Raw genomic sequence first — 25,211 nt, 5'->3', positions numbered from 1 at the left:
AAAGGCAATTAATTGCGAAAGAAATTTCTAATCATCGATAAAACTCTTGCAGTAAGAGAAGGGAAGGAACATTTTTATTAAGTAAAACTGCTAAACTATATATAAACTAAACTACTAAACTAAACTAAAAAATACATATAAGTTCTCAATTATGTAGTTGTTAATGACGATTCATCATTAGCATTGTATTATAGATAGATAACATTATACAAATTTTGGCATTGATTGAAAATTTCTCTCGTTCGAAAATTGATGACATTCATCATAGGTTGTCAACTTTTCGGTGTTGAGCTCCCCCCCCCCTTTCCCCCACCCATGAAACCGATCGCAGGGGTGTCGATCAATCCGCTCAAGACACTTCATTAATTTCACGTCATGGCTTATTAGGGTTGCGTCTATCGCTCGCTAAATTATCTCAAGCCTCATCGTCGAAGCAAACTATTAAGTTAATTATATTTTTAAATTGCGACAGTTTGTAATTTTGACAAAGCGCCATCGATTATATACATACATTTATATTTTTTAATAATCAGTTAGAATAAATGAAATATTTGTAATTTATTTACCGGTGGCATTATCAGGCTTGTGCATCGCAGGAGGGTCGCGGATCATGTCGGGATGGGCGAGCGCGTCATGCCCAGCGTTTGCTAATAGCTGAAAAAATAATAAAAAATACATATTAGTCTTTATGCGAAAAGTTTCAAGTGAATTTCGTATATATATAGGTTTTACAATAATTTTGTATAGATTTGACGTATGCAAATTGGAGGGCAGGTGTTCCAGAGGTATCTCGTTAAAAGGGGAGCTGCCGTCGTACGTTACCTGGCGGATTGACACCGCGAGAAAAGCTCACCAATTATCCACGAGCCCGGCAATTCTCAAACTTTTTAAAGCTGAGCGTATATGATAGAGTATCACTGGCTGGGGAATTCGTTTTATTTTTGGTTAGGCATTTTACAAGGCAGTTCATTGTTAGGATTAGCCAAATTGGTCGTCGTTAGCTGGATTCGTATTCGGATGTCGGATTTCATGCCATTCGACAACAGACTAACGGGGAAATATTGTATCATTAATAAATTGATATATTATTTTTTTACCCTTTCAAATATATAATATCAAAGATCAGTGTGTTGATCAGATTTATAGGAAAAAGCGAAAATTAATGACAAGCATAACACATTCTGTTAACACTTGTCGCACAGTGATGGATGGCGAGTGATCAGGAATTATATTTTATTTTATTTTTCCAAATATACTGAATGCAGGGTCTCTATATTTTATTTATTTTTCGGCAAAACCTCTATGATTTGAATGATGTCATTATGAAATAAAAAAATGATAAATGAGACTAAAGAACTCAAAGACTTTCTACATCTGATATATAGTTTCGAACGAGACTTTGTATGTACATACATATGTACATATGTGAGTTTTGGTTCGCAGAATCATGAAAAAACTGTATTTATATATATGTATATATGATTTTTATTTAAAAGTTTTACACCATTGTGGCATTACAAGAAGAACCTAATAATCGGGTCTATCACTAGTATATATGTATATTCCAATCAAAATCTTTCTACGTAAAAGCTTTTGAAACTTTTGAGATATTAGAAACAAAATTCCAATACAGTTTGTTGAGAACTACGTAGATAGGTAGTAATATCAAGCTTTCCGTTGATTTTGACATTCGAACTTATTTATTTGAACTTCTACTCAAGTTAACTGTTATTAGAGACGTCTTTTTAGAGAATTGTACATATAAATTACAGAAACTCTACAAATTGTATCATATCTGTATAAGTCAACAACATGTGAAGTTACATATGTACTTACTAGATGTTAAATTACTACTATATACAGTAACACGTGCGCGAATTACTATTTTGAAACGTCCAACTGTTTATTTAATATACCGTTTTTCCCCAATATGATAATTTGATTAATCAAAACGCTTTCGGATGCTCCAATCCATCCAATCAATCTATTGATACAGGTTTTGAAAAAGCCCGATCTGTACAGAGGATATTTACCGTAGGTGTGCGCCGCGTGTGTCCGGCCCAATCGTAAATTGGCATCGGAGCGCCGCTCATGTGCGTTCGGCGAATAAACTAACCGAAAGTAATGTTGCTCAAGTATAACCGGAAAATGAATTTCGCCAACCCTCCCACCGCCCACTCCCGTTCTTCTCTTTGGGAACGGGTGCCGCGGGTTGGGAGCGTGCGCCGCCCATACATCTGCCGGCGAATCCACTTTATTGGCTTCAATAAAATATGAACACGTTTGAATGGGCCGGGCGGGAAGGGGTTGGGGATGCGGACGGGTCGAGCCACTCACCACCCACCGCCCCCCCCCCCCTATGTATGCCGCCCACCGAAAGGCCTGAGTGGGGTATCGGGCCGGGGGCAGTTAAGATAGCCGTCGAAATTGCTTTTCAGTATGCACCGCGGTCTAGGGGTGAGAGGATGAGGGGGTGGATTTGGGGTGGGTGTGGGAGGATGGGGGTGCTGGCCCGCACACGAAACGTACGACCGAGAAACTTTGTCCAATACTATCCTTATGCATCTTCCATGGCTCAGCTGAAGATTGCTTTGAATACTTTAGATTCGCGCCGTGTGTACACGTGTGGGGGTATGTGTGTGTGTATGTGGATGGCCCAGAAGGGGTTGAAGGACATTTTGTCGCAACCTTTACAAGACCGGATTGAAAACAATAGCCGTTCCGGAGGCTAATATATACGCGCATAAATAAATAAACCGCATATTGTCGATGCAACGTCTATGTAACCGTCCGCAAGTTCGTTCGAGGAAAGTCCGGAAAATGTATGAATTTGGACGATAACATGATATTGAAATTTCAGTTGGAAATCTTTGGTATACTTTATAGGTATACGTTTTACATTGGAGTGACCTTGATCGGACGGTTGCAAATTGAAATATTGTGTAATATATGAATGCCATGACTAAAGGTGGTTATTGAGATTTTCTATTATTATTTCGCGTGTGAATTGATTTTTGCATACAGCTTTAATAAAACGTCTGAAAATTCAGAATTACAATTATATAAAAAGCTTGTAATTTTTGTTTTGAACATATTATTTTGTTGAACATATTATTTTAATTAAATTGTTTGGTATATATGTATGTTACAGTAGAAGTGTATCTTCCAGCTGAAATATATTTTGACTATTTGGAATTTATTGCATCTAACTTGGTACCAACTACCGTTTAAGTTGAAGTGTATTTTCAGTTGTAATATATTTTGACTAGTTGGAATATATTCTGTCTAACCCACGTAGTTGATTCATTTGGTGAATTATATTCCAACTGGTCAAAATATATTATAACTGAAAATACATTTCAACTATAGGTTGGTACCAGGTAAGACGGAGAGGTAAGGTTTTCGTGAAAACGTCAATCGACTAGTAAATTGAGTTGGAAAGTCACATTTTTGTTTTGAACACATTCTTAGAGTTATCATAATACAGTACTAATTACCTTTATTCGTAATATATAGCAAATATTAACGCATTATTGAATTCTAAAGCATTCATTAAAACATCACGCTGTCAAAACTCATATTTTATATTACAACTGGCGACTGCTTAAAGTGTATTTGCGCTTGTAGATATATAATTTACTAGTTGTATCGTGTTCGAATATGAATAATATATATATATATATATATATATATATATATATATATATATATATATATATATATATATATATATATATATATATATATATATATATATATATATATATATATATATATATATATATATATATATATATGTAGGTATGTATAATATGTTATATGATACAATTTCAGTGTATAAAAATATACCCCATGTTATTTTACGTAAAATATTACAATTAATGAATATTGTGTAACCGTAATAATACATCGTCTAAACAAGGTTTCAATCTATTATAATATGGTATTTGGTATTGAAAATAGTCTTAAATTATGCAAGAAGTAGTTTATTTAGATTAGAGTGTTAGTAATTGAAATAGATAAATTATCACGGGAATGGATGTTTCTGTTAGAATTATTATTTTGAATGTAATAATAATAAAAAAGTTGTATACTTCTGACTACCTCCCCTTTCCCGATGCCCTCCCACCCACCCAAGCAATATCAGCAGCAGCAGCAGCAGGCCGCGCGTATAATTCAAAACGAGATGGACCCGCGCTATCTCAGATTTATATCTGATGTGTTTCGGCCCGAATGTTCCGGGGAGCACATCGCGAGGGATGAATTTCCCCGGGATGACCGGATTAGATGGAGATTGGATGGGCGCCTTCAGGGGGAGGGCCCGAAGGGGTTGAGGATATGGAATGGTCAAGACCGAGTGCTTCGCGTTCTCTTTTTAGTTTTTTTTTATATATATTAGACACACACGTTCACATGCTATGTTATTGGTGTATCGACGAAACTATGTATTGTGAATTCCCCTCTTTGGGATTGTTTTGGAACAATATCACGATTATAATCATGTCGATTGTGAATATTATTATACAGCGGATGACTGTTATTGCATCTCTATGTAGTATGGACTTTGTATTTGTAAGAAATCTTTATGGCATTGTTTGCATTTATAGAATACAGAGAAATGCTGATGTTGTATTTTTTTTTTGTTTGTAGTAGTTGCTTGCTTAGAATTCCAATTATTAGATGGTACGTTTATTTCTTAAATTTGATCAAAAATTGCACAGAGTATAGGAATATTAGATATCAATGAAAAGTTCAATACCCAAATAGATTTGAGATACATGTATTGACACAAATAAAAATTGTTTTCTGTAGCTTACTTTTGAACGCTTTCAAATTTAATCAAAAATTGTATTGTATTTTATTCGATACACTTATACGTAGTGGAAAATCAATCGAATTGCCAATTTGTTCTGGAGTAGATTAAAATGGTTGCCGGTTTAATCTTACGCTACAGTTTCTCGATCGGAAAAATGTTATACGCTGTATCGCATTATTGACAATTGTTTGATATTGCACACAATTTCAAAATCCAAGTTATAAGACAATACAACGTATGTATGTACATAAATATCGATTCTAGCGAGTTGTGTGTGTACAATATCAATTTTTTTATGGAAATTGAAGCATTGGAGTGATAAAAGTCTAAGAGATCTTCATGTGAGTGAGGGATTTCTAGCAGTTACGTCCCAGTAGAGCGGGTCCCGTCAGTGTTTTATTTTTATTTTATTTTTATTTTATTAATTGAAAAATCAACAGACAGGATGTACAGAGATAGGTATAAAAAACACAAAAAGTAAATAAATAATATATGTAACACCCGAGTCCAATAATAGATTTTTACAAAAATGAAAAAGATAAATATAAGGAAAACAAATTAAAAAGTAAAGAATAAAGGCATGACAAAATATGTAGTACATTGCATAATTAAACTATAGTATTAAAATAATTGGAAAAGGTTATAAGATAGAATATAAGAAGAAATTGAAATTTACAAATATAAAAAACAAATGAAAAAGGTAAATACAAAATAAACAAATGAAATGGAAAGGAATGAAAGCTATAATATGATTAAATAGCACATTACATAACTAAACTAAAGTATAAAAATAATGGAAATATTGGAAAAATAGAATAGAAGAAAAAATGAATCAATCGGTCAAGATTCTCTTGATGTTAGACCTGAATTGATGTAGGGAAATTCAGCTCTCCGTTAAACATACGATAAACGCGCTGCAGATAAAAATATTTTTGGGAATTAGTATTGAAAGGATCAAGTGAAAAGAGTGCAACGCGTCTAGGGTATCGAACTGGGATTCTGAAATTAACCTTATTCAGTAAATCAGAACAATCAAGGAAACCATTTATGAGCTTAAAGAAGAATATAGCATCAGAATGTCGTCGCCTGACAGAAAGATTGTTAAAAGAAAGGATTTTTAAAATGTCGGAAACAGTAGAATGGGTATAGGTAGGAAAAAGGTAGCGTAAGGATTTAATAAATTTAAGTTGAACTTTCTCAATACAATTAATATGGGATAAATAAAAAGGTGACCAGATAATTGAGGCAAATTCAAGGTGAGACCTTACAAAGGAAAAATAAAGTAATTTTAGTACGTAAGGATCATTAAAGGGTTTTGTTGAGCGGAGTAGGAATCCAAGAGATTTAAATGCTTTGTTGGTAATAAAAGAAATATGTTCAGAGAAATCTAGTTTATCATTGAGTATTACACCAAGATCCTTAATAGAAGATGACGTGTTAAGGATTGAATGATTTAATTGATATTGATTAGTAATAATTGACTTATTTCTAGTGAAATTTAAAATAGAGCATTTTTCTAGATTAATAAAAAGATCATTATTTAAACAATATATAGAGAATCTATCTAGATCTTCTTGTATCTTATGACAATCGTCTATGGTGTATATAGGTTTGTAAAGTGTCCCGTGGATGGGGGCTCTGCACGAGGCCAGAGTGTCCGGAACCAAACCGCCCGGAAAATTGTCAATTCCGTTTGTCCCGCTCCGGTGTCTTCTCTCCCCCGTTCCCAAACCATCCCACCCACTCCCACCCCATTTCCACCCCGCGGAACCACCCTACATAACGGCTCTCGGTCACCCCCGGCTCGCCTTTCGCCACTTTCGGGATAACAACAAAATCGGACTGGCCGGAAAAGTCGACTGTTTTGCCCCCTCGTCCTTTTTTCCGCAGCCTCGGTGACTTTTCACGATCGGATTAAAAACGGATTATCTATTAAAACTATGATTGGTGGGGTTTTGATTTGTATGTTGTTAATTTTTGATCTATCGGTGGTTTTGCTTGGAAACGTGTAGTTTTTGTCAAATAGGATTTCTTCAGATTTGTGACTTTTATTCAATTTTGGGGGGGGGACCTTTATTTTGGTTATTATATTTCATCTAATATGCATAAGTTTTACTCAACGCCTTGGATATAAAGTTTTATCTTCTATCTTTGGAGATAACTTTAGTAGACGTAGAGTTTATTTATTGAGCATTAAGTTATTGGTTGGATTGGTGAGCAATCCTCAAATTCTTCCTGTATTGAACTTTAATGTTGCCAGCCAACTCAGGTCCGTTAGATACCGCATTTTGTTTTCTTCTCTTGTGGCAAGTACCACAGTAGAATGTTGGCATTAAGCTCCTCAGCCAGATTTCTGTTTACTTAGATTTGGTTGAGGGATTGTTTAATTTGAGATCGTAACGTGTTCTGACGTTGCTTTTGTTTTTAATTTATTATTATTGTATCCTTTTTTTATTTTTTTGTTTGACCATAATGACGGTTTGATACTATTTTGTAATATTACTAAGGCAAAATTGTATAAAAAATAAATACAAAAACAAATAAATATTCAGGCATTTCTCTTGTGCTCTAATTTCCTATAGGAAATTAGGGCACACTGTTAGTGATGACAAAACAATAACACGTTATTCATTATTATGTGCCGATTTTCAAATAAAAACCTATATGAAAAAGTATATAAGAAACGGTAAATTTCAGGCATCTACTATTATATAATAGCGAAATTTTAAGGTATGTTAGAGGAAAATGTAAAAAAATAAGTTTTATATAAAAAAAACTTCATCTATTGTTACTACGTACATAGATAAAGTAGCTGCAGTGCATTCTAGATAATAAATAAAATGGTTGAATTTAAAGTATTCAGCTTGAAATATTTTATTTAAAAATATATTTATGAAATGCATTTTATCAGTGATGTGACAGAAGTACATACATATGTACATTGTCTACCAAAATAAATACAATACATTGTATGTACAATTGTTTTCACTTTTATGTTTATAAGGTTTTATTTTTGACAAGATTTTTTACTATACATACATACATATGTAGTTAGTGGGAACATACTGTTTTACATTTTGTTTTTTTTCTTTAAAAACAGGGTAGAATTATAATATGGACCGAAGGGTAAAAAATATATTAGTATCTAAAACCGTCTAGTGGTAATATAAAAATATAAGGGTGGAAATTTTCATTTCCTTTTTTTTTTAGAAGAGGTTTAGTTTAAGTGATGATGAAGGACGAAGTAGTCCCTTTGAGTGGGAATTCGGCAGGGGGAGGAGCGGGAGCTGTACTCCGGTGGGGTAAGTGCGTGTCCCGGTAGAAATGAACGGCACACATATTCCATTAGGTCCTAGCAAAACGACAAGTCAGTTTTTCTATTTCCACCCGTGTGTCCCCCTCCTCTTCCTCCCCCACCCACACACACGCACATCACCCCTCTCGGAGGGCGAATTCTGCGTGTGTGGGGTACGAAAGGACCCCACACCACTAACTCCCACCCTTCGCCTTATATGCTCCACGGTTCACCCTGAAACACTGCGACATCTCATCCGCTACGTGATCCATTTCCCGAGTTAGAAGCAATCTTATTCAATATCCCCTTTCTGGCCGCCGCCCACTCACGCAGGGCCGCACTTGCCCCGTTCGATTTAGTCCTATTAATATTTGACGTAGAAACACACTGAAAAATGATATCTTTTGTATTTTCATTTTTCAAAGAAATGCTAAGCTAAAGTATAGGTAGTTCTACTTTTAAACAAATCGGGTGTCAAACAATTTGTTTATCGTTGTTGTGAGAAACATAAACAGTACGCGTATGGAATGTAGGCTGATGTAAGTTACATATAAACCTCGTCGACGAGTCGTATAGTGAAAACGAAGGTTTAATTTACTTTATGCAGAGTGAGCGGTGCTTTGAGCTATTTATTTTAATTAAAGTTGAGTAATTTCTTTCAAGGTCAATAAAGATAAAGTTCTCGTGTGAGGAAGGGCGGCAAAAGTGCTTTAAGTGAGTCGCGTGTAATGGAAAGTAGTCACGAACAGTAATTCTTCTTTATTCAAAAGCTCGCAAGTATAAAACTCTGCTTTAAACCCAATTTTTGGTAGGTCAAAGTATTAACATAAATAAATAGATTTTACTTAATTTTATTATGTTTTACGACCAATACTATTTAAATACACTGAGATGTAGTGGTCAAAATGCTGGATTGGATTGTATAATATATAAGCCATATAATAGTCGATTGAATGTTCTGGAAACTGTTACTGTTTAACTCAGTCTGCTTTCGACACGAATACAATTGGTTATTCTTATTCGGAATTTGAAATTGATAAAATCGCCGATTCGACCCTGTGGTTGCTGTCTAGGGGCAGTCGAGGCGATGGAATCCATTTGGCTTAGCCAACCCCTTCCCACGCTCTTCCTCCGACATCCTTCGATCTCCTTCCCATCCTGCCGCCGAGGAAAGCCCCCTTTTCTCCCACCCAGGTTCTCTTATGATGTCATATCAACCGTTTTGTTACGGCCGTACGAGAAAGTTACAGCAATTACTTTCATTGTAAATGCGGCAACTGCCGTAACGGATAACCGAAATGAGGTCGACCCTAACTTTTGCCCCCCCCCCCCCCCTAGCCCCGAAAAAAAGAAAAAGAAACTCGACCGCAATCAAAGTCGCCTTTTTGACAATTGCGAAAGTGCTTATGTAACTTTTAATATACTGCCCGATTTGTAGCATATAAATATTTATGCCTTTTCTACTGGAATTCTTCAATGCACTTCTTAAAGTTGGTGTGTAAATATTCTACTTATTTTACTGCAGGGGTGAGAGCGAGCTCTCAATGCAAAATGGATACATTTAGTCAAAGCAAACAATTGAGGTGAATTGAGTTTTAGATGTTTGGATGCAGAGGAAGACTTTTATTTTACGATCAGAATCTTAAAATCGCCATAAAATTTCCATTCTCGTATTATGGAACAACTAACTTGACTTTTTAAGGAAACGAATAGTACTTTGATCTTTTGAATAACAATTGAAGGTATAACAGCCATAAAAAAACTAGGTATAAACTTCTTTAGTGATAAATTAGACAATGAAATCTGATTTAATGTACATATATGTAAACCCAATTATATCAAATAGATTTTGTTAGGATGTTAACAAAGTTAGACAGTTCTGTGAATAGGAAAAATCAAGAAAATAACAGTTAAATAAAAACATTCATTTCTGAGGGGTTAACATAGAAGATAAGCTCCATAGTAAAAGTTAATTGTTATAAGTAGTAACCGGACCCAGAAGGTGCCGCGTATTGTTCAAAGGTTGTACATACATGCATTGTTAAAGGTTTGCCGAACCTTTTTTACGAAGGATTTACAACAATGGAACAATGGATAGCACTGCGACTATCTTACCTCTAGTTATAAGCAGAGATCGGCGTTGGATGGATGCTTTTCAAATAACAATAGACCGCTCCATTATTGTTCAAAGCAAGAAAGGAAAAAATCGTGGTTTTTCTAAGAAATTGACAATATTGAATTTGTGCGAAAAGCATCCATCGAACGATCTTCGGTTATAAGCAGAGATAGGTGGCCGAAGATGCTTTATGCACAAAAAATGGTTCACTCTTGTCAACCTTTTTTTTCTCTCTTGCTTTATAGGTAATGGACAGGTCTTTTGTTCGGCGGCCGAAATCTAGTTATAACTATAAATAAGTGTTATGTATATCTTAATTAGTAATTATTAATATCATGCTATACCTCCCGTGTCAATGAAACTGTAGGGTGTGACTATAGAAAGCAAGACGATGTTCGTGTTGTACAATCGTATGTATCTGAAAAATTTACTATGCAATTCAGGAAATATTCATAGGGCACGTTGAGTGCTTCGTCTCACTTTGTTCGTAGATTCCTTGCATAGGCGTTTCCGGATATCAAGACGCTTTCAGCAGCTGTGGGTCTGCAAAGAATCGTCACTTGAATCACGTGTTGAAGAGCTTCGACCACTTTAAGTGCCGACGTTTTGTTTCAGCGCCACGACATACATTTGCATACAAAAATATGGAGAAAATCCTCGCCGTAATGCCAGAGCGATCATCCTGGATCACACGAACATGTGCAAGCTCAACGAAATGTGTCAGGGACTGGATGAGAATATTTTATATGCCTACTACGTGACACGTATAACCGCACAATTGCTGTGTACATACGATGCGTAGGATTTATGTACTACTAATTGAACTTCCGAGGTTTGTTGTTTTTATATAAAACGGTTTTATCAAAATCACGGTGAGGCTTTCAGGCCAATTCTTCCGAAAAAAGGCGAATGTATTATGCAGTGCGCGAAACTTTGCATCATCTTTTCGGGGAAGTACTAGCATGTGGTAGGTAGAGAGCGCAAGAGAGCTTTCAGGATAAGGTGGGACGCACTCAGGCCCGGCACAAAAGGTCGGAAAGCTTTAAAACAAGCTTATTCTCAAATAAAGATTCCGAGTTGAGACGCACTCGGCAGTTGGCAACTCCTACAGGTGACGACACACACACACACCCACAAGTTGGCGCTTGAATAACAAACGACATGGGAAGAGGGGAGCTTTACTCATGTTTCATCCGCTGGAGGAGTCCACACCGAGGTTCAAATTATGGTATAAATATCAACCGATAATTGATATGCTTCAAATGTCAATTATTCAAAATGCAAGACAATTGTTATTAGTTTCAATATTAGTGTATGGAAGCGAAGTCTAGAGTTGGAGCGTAGAGTAGTAAGTTTCGTAATAACAAAAGAAGTACTGAAGTTTCATAGTATGTACATAGATTGAAATGCTCAAGGTACTTATTCATTATTTTTTTTTAACTAATGTTCATGTAAGTTTATCGTTATCAATTCAGGTGAATGTTTGCTGTGACATATCGTTTCTTCTTATAGCAAGTCTGACTCCTGAACTGAACTGAAGTTTTTTCCAATTTCGGATAATCTCTTGAAACTCTGCCCGACTTCTTGTGGCGTGAAGTATCCTTTCCGCAGAAGCTAATCCTGTCCAGTTTTTTATGTTCTGCAACCAGGAAAGGCGTTTACAACCCACTCTATTTCTTTCTATAATGGTCAATAACAGGTCTTCAATTTTATCATGATATGCCCAAAGTAGTTGAGTTTTCCGCATTGAATTTTTTTCATAATGGTACATACATATATCTAATGATTCAAAATAGCAAATCTATTTTAATGAACCTGATCACCTGAAACTATTTGATTTGAAGTAGATTTGGATTCCAAATAGTTTTAAATGAGTAATATTTACGAAGTTTAGGTAACGATATGCCTGGCTATGATATTTCATTAAAGAAATAGAAGGGAATTTTACAGTGGAGACTAATTATAGAATTATTTAATTGTTCAAAGGACCATTTTTTGGTCAAAATCTTTATTGTGATCTCATGATCAGTCTTAGGCGGTCGATAGATGATTTTCGCACAAAAAATTGTTCACTATTGTCAATTTCTTAGAAAAAACATGTTTTTTGCTCTCTTGCTTTGAAAACTAATAGAGCGGTCTATTTTATTTGAAAAGCATCCTTCCAACGCCGATATTTGTTCACGATATAAATAGTCTTAAAGACGCAAACACACTGAATCGTACTCGTACCGTTCTTAATTCGAAAGGTCTTATCATTTGGACAAGTTTCTCGTACATTTCTTCAATTATTCAGCAGTTTATTGAAGTAATCACTGTATGTACTTACACCAAAAGGAGCTCTTTTATTGTTGTGTATTTATTCTGCGTAATTGGTTACTTTATTTAATGTGACTTGTTGGCGTTTTAACCCTTATCCTACGGGTTGGGCAGAGAGCAAGCAACCTGCGACAGGGCGGGAGCATTCCATTAGCCGACAATACATTCAGTGAGTGGAGCCACTCGCCCACACCCACTTCACTTTAACTCGCGTCAATGGGCCGACGCCTCTGGGGGTTGCATGGGGGTGGAGAGGGGCCCTGGGGGAGGGAGAGGGTGGCTCATAAATCCGCCTAAAAATTACCATTATGCGCCCGGGCGGATATGAAACTGCCATTTTGACAGCGGCAGCTAACGACTGATGAATCAGTATAATTGATAACACATACGTATACTTTTCCATTGTATGTGTGCGAATAGACGTGGGGGAGGTTTAAGCGATTGTTGGTTTGTGGTTGGTAAGCGTTCATAAACACGCTGTCTGCATCCATTTGGCATTCGCTGAGGGGTTGTCGGGAGCGGGTGGGAGACTTTGGAGGGTGGGTCCGTGGTGGAGAGACAAAAGAGCAAATACCAAAAAATGTTAAGTAAGCCGCGAGCATCCTGTGAGTAAATCTGCCATTAGCGGTGGCAGCTGGGACTGCCACGTACCAATAATAAAACCGTAATATGTCTGCTACTACTACTACTAAACGCGACGCAACCAGACAGAGGATGGCATTTGAGAACGGATGATTTTTTTTGAGATAAAATTGAATGCTTATTGCTTGAAGTGGGTGTACTATATTCATACGTATAAAAGAAAATTATTTATAGGGACTTATGCACTACTCTAAAGCTTTGTATTAAAAAAAATAAGAAGTGTTTGAAAGAATGGGTTTAAGATGTTTTCGTAACCAAACAACCTCTTTCATAATATGAATAATCGATAATTTATCATTAAAAAAAACACTATGACAATATTTCAAATGAGAAAGCTTTTGTGCAAGGTTTAGTTCAGTTAAAAACTACACACATCTAATTTTATATCATATTTGAACAATGAACTAAGATTCCGAAGGATACAATGTATTTTTGTCTATTTTAGATTGTTGCGAATTCTTCAAAGCATGTTCTGTTATTTGAACTTAATTTAAAACATGCTTTAAACCATTGATATATGTATGTACATATTAGGATTATTTTATTATATAAACATAACAGTGATATTCTTAGAAGCAGTCGTTACTATTTAAATTTATGACTACCTTCAGCAATTATACCGAGGAAGAAGGAAATACATATAATATAACAGTTAATATGAATATTCCAATTTAATTTACAGTGCAAATTTAATTCTTTGACAAAGATTGTTCGAAAGTACACTACAACAAAAAAGGAATTTGTTAAGAGCTTGGATAATATTTATTCTTAGCAGTATATCAGGAAAGAAACTCGATATCACGAGACCCAGACTATTTTCAAGAACTGATACCCGACATTTAGAATACAAAGGGACGAGATATATGCAAGTATGTATGTATGTATATACAAGTATAAGAAAGCATTCAATAATAATCATATGCAAGTTTAGTTTTATCTTACGTACCATATGATTGTTTTTGGTAGAGGGACTAGGCTAGTCACCTAAAATCGTTTGCCCAAAATTTAAAAATATCTACAATTCAATCACAATAAATTTAAATCGTTGTCCGTATTGATATTGTTCACTCGGATTAGTGATGTTCAGAAACTGGAATGGGCCCTACCTGAGGTAGTGATGAGTTGTTATGGTATGGTCCACCACGTCGTTCACTTGCACGGTCTTGCCGTCTCAAATTTGTTCCCTTTACAGTACTGTGCGATTTTAATGTACAGGTGATCCGTCGAAGACAACATTTTTAGTTTACTCGTCTCTTTCAAGTATTCATGTATTTTTTTCTAAGAATATTCTGATTAGCGTCTGTCAAACAACAACCATTTTTTTTGTTAAAAAAATAACACATATTTACACAGAACATTGAGTACAAAAATGGCAAGGAACTTGGCTCAAGAAACGATTCCCTCCGAACAAATTAGTACAGAGTGCGTAGAAATAAATAACAAGGCCTTGCAAGGTTGAATTCTCGATTGATTGTTCGACAAATCATTTAGAAGCTTTGAAGACAAACAAGATATTATTAAGAAATGTAGGCTACTTAGAATATTTCTGTTCGCACAAAAATGAAAGTTTATAATCATTTCAAGAACGATAATTATAATTAAAATTTAAAATATTTTTTTATATATGTACATACATGCATATGAAATTTTTGTCCATACCTGTTTTAAAAGTCACGGCACGTCACTGATATGTACATTTATTTAATTCCCTAGAGTAGCAGTGCAACTTGTGTACTAAGCATGCCCAATTTTGACTACAAAAGCAATCGTAAACCTGTTAAGTGACAATTTTTTCAGGCAAAGGGTATATAAATGGCACGAGGACATACAGTCGTACTATCATTTTAGTTCAGTACATATGATCTACATGTATGTATGTATGTGCTAGGATAATTAGCTAATTAGAAGGAGACAAATGATCCTTCAAGGATCGGAATGCCGAAACGGATAAATTTGCCTGCAAAGTGCGAGTAGATCAAATCACCAGAGAATATTCATAAACGGATGGGCTTTCAGCGACTTTCAGAAAATATATTTTCAGAGTGTGCTCGCTATACGTCGTCGTGTTCAGGACAAAGTGGAATACAGTGCGACTTATGACAGCTTCGTGCGGCAAATTCAAACTGGCACTTATCGTTGCCGTACTCCAGAGTGCACCACTCAAAAAAGCACACACACACACTCGTATGGCGGCTAAAATTGTACAGATATAAATTTAAAATGCAGAATCGGGTCAGTGCAGTTCAGAGTTGCACTCGCACAATGCATTTATGCAAAGTGGAGTGTTAATTATGCGAGACGTTACGTCGAACGGTAACAATCCGGGTTCCTCTATTCTATATTACGAGAGTCTCTTGTTCGCGACCTTTTACCCGGTTTTACCGGTTTTCTCGCGGTTTTGCCATACTTTCTATAGCCGTTTAACACGAAAGATTATTCCGCCAATTAGCCTCGACGATCATTCTCCGGCAACAACGAATGGGTAATTAAATGCAATTAATAGTAATCATGTGTGATTTTCGATCTGAAGATGTTTGCTCTTGTTTCTCGGTAGTCGTTCCTCATTAACCGAACTGCACGCATCGCACGGTTTATCCGGTTTTTAATGATTTAGCGGTTGCAGTGTAATTTTATAGAGTGGTCGAGAGAATCTGGAATTATACGAGTTAATCATCAATTCATCAATCAATAAATGTATCTGCGATAAGCCAAACCGGTCTTTCGAATGAAAATCTTTTGAAAAAATGCGATAGATAGATATAACATTCCTTCGTAATAAGAGCAAAAGATTCAAACGTTTTTCTATTGAACGAAAACATACATATGTAGTAAGTAGGATTGCTCTAAAAACTTTCATCCTTTCGAATAGAAAATATGCTCACCGTTTATTTTCAGAGATGATATTGTTTCATTTATAGGACTATTCTATTACATATGTATGCATATGACTGAATGCTCGTATTTTATACACACAGTGTACTAAAATAGTTATTTATTTTTACTAATAAAACATGTCATATTAAGAGAAATATATTTTTTTCGAAATAATTAATAATTATTCGTTGATAATTTTTAAAATGAGAAAAATTCCGCAAATCCTAATAGATGACCTTTCCAATAAAAACACTGAGTAACAAAAAACTAATAAAAACCGTGAAAAAAAATTACGTTTTTTACTTACCAAAGCGAAGACTAATCAATCTTTATTTGTCAATATAAGTTTGAGTCATTGAATTCAAATATGATAATGATTTTTGTCGATTTATTCGCATTTATGAGCTATTAGCAGTCTTTTGCAGTCTTAAACTCAAAATCTAGTATTGCTGTGCGAAAAGTAAGGATTTGAATAAATATTCAAATATTTTTTGTATTGATTTTAAGTCTCTTTTGTTTTAAAATAATTTTCTAGCAAATTATTAAATTCAAAAATATACTTTTTCTTACACATTTTTATTTTCTTTTCTTTTTACTATAATTATTTATACGTTTTATAAAAATTGTGCATTTTTTTAAGCACTAATATCTCAATAACAAAAATCATTGTCATATTCGAATTCAATGGGTCAAATTGAATAGAGTAAAGGTTGAATAGTCTCCACACCATTAATGTTTTATTTATTGCTCAATGTAATCATATCAAAATCTTATCAAGACTTATTATATAGCAACTAGTATGAGATTGAATAATTTCACTGACTGATTTACGTTGTATTTGAGCGTATTATATGTATATGTGATAATTTTGGTTCGATATAAGTCATTCTTAATGAGTGTTCAAAGCGAACATTGTAATGCAATCCTGAATGAATTGATTGCCGATTGTACACGAGTCAACTCTTCGATCAGGTTTTTCGAACGAGCCTTCATAGCCGACCTTTGAACCGGTGTGTCAGGACGCAAGGAAAGTCGTTTTAGAAAGGCACGATCGGTCTTTTAAACAGTCACGACATTTTAAACCGCGCTGCTCAAACGCAAACAAGTCAACGATGATGACTTTGTCGTTGATTGCGCTTACGATTTCTTTATACTTGAATCGGTCAAGTGGCGCCCATCACTCTCGACTTTCAACTGAAATTTTCATACGTAAAATTATATTGGCGGTTTTGAATCCGCTGTCGTATAATTCGTGCATAAATTTGGAGATATTCTGATAAATTCGAATAAGTTTGTGTGACGTTGCAGTTTTCCCGTAGCGTGCAATATCGCGCTGAGGTTTTCCGCACATCCTCATCGCTTTTCCGTTACCGAGATCCTCCGTGGGGGAAAATAACAGATGCAGCCGATGATATTCGAGATATCTGGAGAGGACCTTATGTTATAAAAAAACGGTTTATCGTCAGGTTGGATTTGAACCAGAATAGATATTACGGTAATGCATTCCTGTTTAACAGTTAAATGGATATATAATAATTACAAATATTTATACATAGACCAGAAGAAAATGAGTTTTTATTCAATTAAATAATTTTTGTATTGAATAAAATAATAAAATTGAATTTCAAATTTCAAATGAAAATTTTTATATTCAAATTGTTCAGTTGTTTTTTTTTCAGTCGTTTTCACGTTGGAGAAAAATTTTATTGGTAGCCGTTTCTGTTTATTTTTATTAAGGTATTTATTATTATTTCTAAAATGAATTTATATCTGAAAATCGTTAGATATTTATATTTCTTATGTTACATAAAGTTTCTTAAATTTTCATTATGGAATTAAGGAATTCGGCCCCGAAAAATTTCGTTGATTTTTAACCTGAACGTAATTTATACACAGCTTTAATTAAAAATAAATATTTTGGAACGTAATATAATATAATGTAACAAACGTAATACATATAATATAATTAGGGTTGCCATAATTGTCAAGCATTGATACGGGACATTTAAGTGCTACATAAATAAAACATGGAAAAGTAGGTAGGTAATAGTTTATTTTTAAAAATTAGTCTTTTTTAGCCCAATCGTATTTTAATGATGATTTAACTTTTTTAATTAAATCGTTTTCCTCTTTTACATGATGATAAAATTGGGCGCAAGTCATTTTAAAATTATACTGGCAAACCAAAATTGCCTCAACTGTCTCAACCGCCAGCTTATTTCTTTCATCCGACCATTGTGTTGACATCAGAGAAAATATTCTCTCCACATTGGCATTGTGGGCTGGAATGGCAAATATATACTCACATAGTTTTATTAAACATGACTTCTGTTCAATATGCTTGGTATGTCTAAAAAAACTTCAGCCATTTCTCTTCCATACTCAATTTCAGCGTTGTCTCCCAGTTTTCGTTGGTATTATTTTTATTTAAATAATCTTTTAAATATACGAACTGGTTGAAAAGAAGCTTATTGTTTCCAACATCGATGTTCCTTACTTGCAAATATTCAACGGTTCATTCTATTTCCCCCCATCCAGGAACTTGCTTGAGAGTCATCCAATCGAAAGCATTCAATTTTTTGAATGATTGGGACCACTTATCACTGTATTCCACAGCAGTGTTAAAGAAATCGACAGTCTGTTTTTGGAGAAAAGTTTATGGAGAAAACGGGACAAATACGGGACAAATTGTAATACGGGACCGAGTAGTGAAATACGGGACATGTCCCGTATATACGGGACGTATGGCAACCCTAAATATAATGTAAAAAACAGTTTTCAATTTGTTCGTAATCGTTTAATACTTTTATGAAATTGTTTTTCGAACGAACGAAATGTTGTTTTGTGTTGCTATACGAAGATTGGTAGGTAAATTGCTACATATAAAAAGTAATTGTTCTTATACGAACATTTTTTCGATCTCATTTTTAAACTTTGCCAAATTGCTTTCTGAAATTATTACATAATACGCTTTTTGGTATACATAGTTAGGTTTCCGAGGAGTCAGGGAGGGGGGGAGAGGATTGTTTTCGTCTAATTTTCAAGGGACGAAAATCCCGTATGGAAAGATGGCTATCGAATAATTGGAGGGAAAGCTGTCGGTCGGGGTGAGAGGGCCGCGGCGGTCGACAGCTCGTAAAATATTCTCGTTAGTGACGGCCCGACCGGCCACACCCCCTAACCCTCCCACTCACCCACCCACCCCGTCGGTATGAAAGAATGGCGAGGTGGTAGGAAAGGAATGGGTGGGTCGGCGGGTGGAAAGGGGGAGGCTGGGCGTGTGTAAGCGTGTGGTGGCGCAGCTGCGAGCGTTCGTATGCAATTTGCCGCCTGTAAGTGGAACGATTTAACTACACACATTACACGGTCAGGACCTTTCAACTAAGGGCCCGCAGGCAAAATCTTGAGAAACTTCCGGAAATCATTCAAAATAGTCTCAAAGCGAACCTAACTTCAGTTGTCGTAAGCCGAGTTCAATGGTGTCCTTTGTAAGCGTTTCAAGTGCACTTTTACACTGTTTTACTTTATCTATGTATGTACAAAGTAACAATAGATAAAGTTTGGTGATCATGCGAAAATTTCAACTCGAGATTCTGATTGATTTAAGCTCAGAATCGATCACTGATCATGTTTTCAAGATGTGTCTGTTAGTATGCGTGTTTGTGTATTTTGATGATTTTTTGAACACCGTTAGTCCTATCGAACTAAAACTTAGTATTGGCTACTGAATTGCTTATCAATATGACGTACATTTTTTTCAAATTTTTAAGTTGACCGCAAGTGGTACCTCGCCTTATATGTAAGTGTCGAATCGAACCTTTTTTACATGCAATAGAAATAATAAATTTCATACACAATCGGTAAGTAGTACTTTTACTTTAGAAAATCGAAGTTTTTTAAGTTTTTCTACGAAACCTTTCCATATATTGAACTGAAATTTCATATCTAGTTTCTTATGTGAAAGTGGAAATGTAATGGGTAACTTTAAATGTAATGTACAAACTTTTTCTCAAGCGAGTGTCAAGTTATGTACCTGCCGTAGCAGTTTCTCACATATTAACGACTATTATTGTTTGCCAACAGCTAAGGTTTCTGATTACAATCTATCTTTTAGGGACTTCAAATATTGTTAGGGAGTGTATCGCAAATAATAATTACAATACTTTTTGTCTTAAAAATGATAAAGTATATCGATGAAATTTAGCTTTTCGTCAATATGATCTTATACATTTATTAGAAATTAAAAGACAAAAGATTCTTAGGCATGGTTTATCTCTTGTTAGATCTGTCGAAGTATATGTATGTAGTTATGATAGATGTTAAAGCTAGAGGTCTTACGAGAGATTTTTTTATGCAAATATGTATGTAAATTCTAGTGTGGATGGCCATATATCTCAATACTAGTCATACAAAATTTGCACAATATGATTAATCGGTATCGGTTAAGTTTTAATCCATGTTAACACAGTTGTAAGGAAAGTCAACAATTCAACATGTCAAAAATATAAAATGAACTTGTGCGGTTTTGTTTTAACATTACGTGCATATTTAATTGACATGTTGACTATTTCGTCTGCATGTCTGTGAGGATAAAAAATATGTTGCTATACATATCTTAATGTACAATAGTTACGTCTTTTGATGTATTTTGACCAGAATATTGACACTTGTTGCCTCTGCGTGTATTGGGCTTTTTGTGATATTTGACCCATTTGAATAAGTCTTAGTGAAAGTTGTACCCCTTTAACTTAAAAGTCACCTTTTGCCTGGAAAAATATGATTTCTCAGTATACCGAAAGGTTTTCGGGTAGTTTGTGAAATCTTCGAGTGCTCTCGCGATTGAAAACCCCTGAAAACGTCTTCGGAAACACAAGAGCCACCCTTATATAAACTTATGTGCGCGAGATTTTAAATTGGAAAAATAAATTGTAGCTCGAATCGTAATCTAATGTAATGGAAAAGTGAGCGCTGTGAAAACTAACCGAGGCGTGTGTCGTGAAAATTGGCCGAAAAACAAACACACGCATACCTACGTACATTTTGCCCTTGAACTTGCATACAATTATACACGTTCGTGTGTATATACATATGTGTGTGTGTATTTGGAGAAAATTTCATTTTCATTGTGCAACGGGGCTTTGTTGTCCCGACTTCCGCACGGGACCGTCTGTTTGCCGCGTAATTTCATATCGGATGATCATAATCGCATTAACCGCTACCCTAACCCTCGTACGCCCCCTCCCACGTGAAGTGGGGTCGTCGGGAAACCCCCCTTAGTGGGCTGTGTGGGGTGTCGGAACCTCCCCACCTCCCTCACCGTTTCTCCCCCATCCGACAGCGTGGCCCGGATAGGTAATATTAATCAGATGAGAGATGCCGGCGGTACTTTCGACTTTGAATATTGTTTATACTAGGTGTGTGTGTGTATGTGTGTGTTTGATATAAATTATTGTTATTACAATATTGACTTTGGATGTAATTATATTATGTAGCTTTATTTATAGGTGGAGGAATTTATATTTATATGATATTTCCATTAGTCAATGGTTATAGAAATTTAGCAGATTAATAATATATTTAGAATTAATTTTAATCTTAGTTTCCTTAGGATATGTGTATGTGTGTATATTTCGTAATCTTGTTCATAGAATATTGGATTTAGGCCATTTGTATAATATTATATTTAGTATAAAATTATATGTCGTATGGATACTACTTTATTTTCTCTATATACATATGTACGTACAGATGTTTATACATTATATTTACTTTTTAATTACATATATGTATATATAAATTAAAAACATATGAGTAGGTCATATTTGAGGGCGGGGGGCAGAAGGACGTTGCTAGGGTCTCACAATTTTAGGGGCCTCAATTTTAGACTCATAATTTAGATCAAACATACATAAATACAAATATTATATATATATATATATATATATATATATATATATATATATATATATATATATATATATATATATATATATATATATGTATATATATATATATATATATATATATATATATATATATATATATATATATATATATACATATAAATATACATATATAGGTATAAAAATTCTGAAATAATATCATATTTTGCTGGGGCTAAAGCAGCAAAATATTTATTTAATAAGAAAATAGATGTTAAATAAAAAATAAAAACATTTTTATTTCTATTTTAATAATATTTTTAAAAAGATTTTCTTTTCTCTTTGGGTTGAATTTTCATTATGGGGGGTTTAAAAAATATTGGTTCCGTTGGGCCTCACATTTTCTCTATATATGTAGGTATACTAGTTGTTTTACCCGGCTTCGCTCAGTATTTGTAATATAAACAGTTTAAACATGACGAATCTAATAGTAAATATTCATTTGTTTTTTTATTAAATTTATTTGAATCGAAAAAAATATAATATTGAACCAATTGAATTCTCATCATAGAAACTTTTTTTTGTTTACGAAGTTTCTTTTTTTTTTTCGTTTCTTTTCGAAAAAAAGTTTCTTTCGAAATTATATATTAGATATGTATATTATACTAGTAGTTTGATCCGGCTTCGCTCAGTGTTTGTAATATAAACCGCTCAAACATGGCATTCATTTGTTTTTTTATTTAAATTTATTTTAATATAAATAAAATATTTAGCCAATCAGAAACGAATGGTGTTTTTTAAATATAAGGGAACCAGAACTGAAATCACTGAAATCTGAATTGGAACTGAAACAGGAATCCGGATCTGGATCTGAAAAAGAAATCGGGATCCGTAACTTTAAAAGGAATCGGGATCCAAAACTGAAACATGACTCCGGATCCGGAACTGAAAAAGGATCGAATCGAAATCGATTTCAATATCGTTGTAATAGAAAATTTGATTTTTTCGATAGCGACACGGATTCTACGAACCAAAACTTACATAAATACAAACATACATACATACGCATACGGTCTCTTTCGAAATTATATATTAGATATATAGACGCAGTTGTACTAAAATTCAAAATCATTTTTTTTTCGTTTTGATACTACTATTTTTCATAGATCTTGGTGGGTATTCATTAAATTATTTTTTTGCCTGTACAAACATAAATATATTGAATGGACAAATATTTTCCTCATATCACATGTATGTATGATTTTTAAAAAAGTTATAGATTGTTTTCAGTGGTCCTTTAAGCATTCAGAAAATATTGTTTCTTCCATGAAATAGGATATTATTAAAAAAAAATCCAAACATCTTAGCTACGCTTTGAACACATTTTTATATTTTTCGATAAAAGAATTATTGGTTTATAAAATAACAATACTTTATTAGCGCTTAGCAAGAGGATATTGTACATGTTCAATGAGTACTTGTGCGCGTGTATCAAAATAATATCAGTTCGTTAGGTGAAGCCACCCGTGTCAAAATCCCAAACCACCCCCATCCAGCTGAACCACCCCTCCCCGCCTCTCCATCCCCCCCCCATTTGTCGGTGGACCAACCGTCTCGCTCAATTGCTTTATTAAACATTCCAATAGGTCTCATTTATTGCGAGCATGTTCGGAATTATTCGATACCCAGTTCCCCGCGTCTCTCGCCACCTCCACCCCCTTTCTACTCCACCCCCTCCCCCCACCCCACCGACTTTTTTCCCCCATTATTTACAAATAAATGAATGCGCATTGACAAATATAAATTCCGAGGTGGTTCGTAAACTATGCGATACCCCTCCCAGGTAGAAATTTGCGGCACATATTAAAAATTGACGGCTGCCACGGGCGACGGTGACGTATTATAGCCGCTCAGAATTCCAATCTCACCCCCCCCCCCCTTCAACTCCACCACAATTGACGCTGCATTTAATAAAATATGATATATCGATGTATGTGAGAGTGTGTATGTACATATGTATGTATGTATAAAGTAATGCCTAACACAATTATCAAATGTCAACATGTGAAGTTGACCTGGAGTTAATAAGATATATGAGTAGAATTGTGTTAGTAATTTTTTATTGTTTGGCCATATTTCCAATTCTTAATATCCCATATCTTCCACTATTTAAAGCTTTTATTTGATTTAATTTATATCATTATTCAAATTTATTTTAAGAAACTTTTTTGGTGAGATGTTATGTAATGTAATGCTGTTTGTTTCCGTAAAAAAAAAAAAAAATGTATGTAAATATGAACATATTTTTACCGATGAAATTTGGCATAGTGGTGTTTGCTAGGCGATGCATGTGTGGAATAGTGTAGATATGATCAGAAAATCTGATATTTATTGTTATGATTTTTCATTGAGTAAAAGTTTCTTGGTGGACTCACAGTCCATTTTTTTTCTTTTAATGCCGTGGTAGTAAAAATAAATAAATGAAAATTTTATCTCAACCTCAAACGGGGTGATAACTTGTTTTCTAAAACAAAAAAATTGTAGAACAAATGTCGAGTCCTTTTGGGGTTGAGATATAAATTTAGAATTTTTCTTATTTATGTTGCATTTTAAAATGTATAAATTATACTATGAAACTTTTTTATCATGTTTGTATATGTACTATGTATACTAATTATAATAGAAAAAAACATCAATAAAGCCAGTAGCGTTATAATGTACGTACATATATGTATATAAGTTTAAATTGTGGTAATATTACATTGAGTTTAATCTGAAATTTATTTCAAAAATATGTATTGTATGTATCGCATATGTTCTTGTTTACTCCTTGTGTTCCGAGCTTATATTGCTCGGGAACCCCACTGTATATACATAGGTGTGTGTGTGTACGTATATATGTACATATGTATACGCGTTTCAATTTAATTTAAAAAAGTCATAGTTTCAGAATTGACGCCGTATGAAATATTACACGCTCGCGCTTAGGTACATAAGTATTTATATGTAGCGACGAAAAAATAATAATAAGGGAAATATGAAATCCGCGCATAAAGCGAGACGGAATGTGTGTTATTTATGCTTGTGAATATTGCTTGTAAAGTAAATTCAATACAAACAACCGTACGCTTTTCACCATATGGCCGACGGACATAAATTCAGGCGTGTTACACATTTTCGAACGGAGCAATCATGCACGAATACCGGGCTGGAAATGGCGAAATAAAGTAAATAAAAAAATAAATAAAAACAAAACAAAAAAAAGTGCAC

At 34.4% G+C, this 25,211-nt stretch overlaps 1 protein-coding gene across 2 annotated transcripts in view; it reads right to left on the bottom strand.

Annotated features, from left to right (window-relative positions):
• Positions 1 to 25,211, bottom strand: part of LOC143916007 (LIM domain only protein 3-like) — a 121,760-nt gene that overhangs the window by 35,658 nt on the left and 60,891 nt on the right. For both annotated transcript variants that reach the window (XM_077436861.1, XM_077436860.1), the window contains exon 3: positions 567 to 654. In XM_077436861.1, coding sequence (XP_077292987.1) covers positions 567 to 612 — 46 coding nt within the window. In that variant the 5' untranslated portion in view covers positions 613 to 654. The remainder of the gene's footprint in view (positions 1 to 566; positions 655 to 25,211) is intronic.

Source organism: Arctopsyche grandis, chromosome 8, assembly GCF_051622035.1.
Source record: "Arctopsyche grandis isolate Sample6627 chromosome 8, ASM5162203v2, whole genome shotgun sequence".
NCBI classification, from domain to species: Eukaryota; Metazoa; Arthropoda; class Insecta; order Trichoptera; family Hydropsychidae; genus Arctopsyche; species Arctopsyche grandis.
The sequence above is the reverse complement of the archived record's forward strand: the minus strand, read 5'-3'. Positions and strand labels throughout refer to the sequence as shown.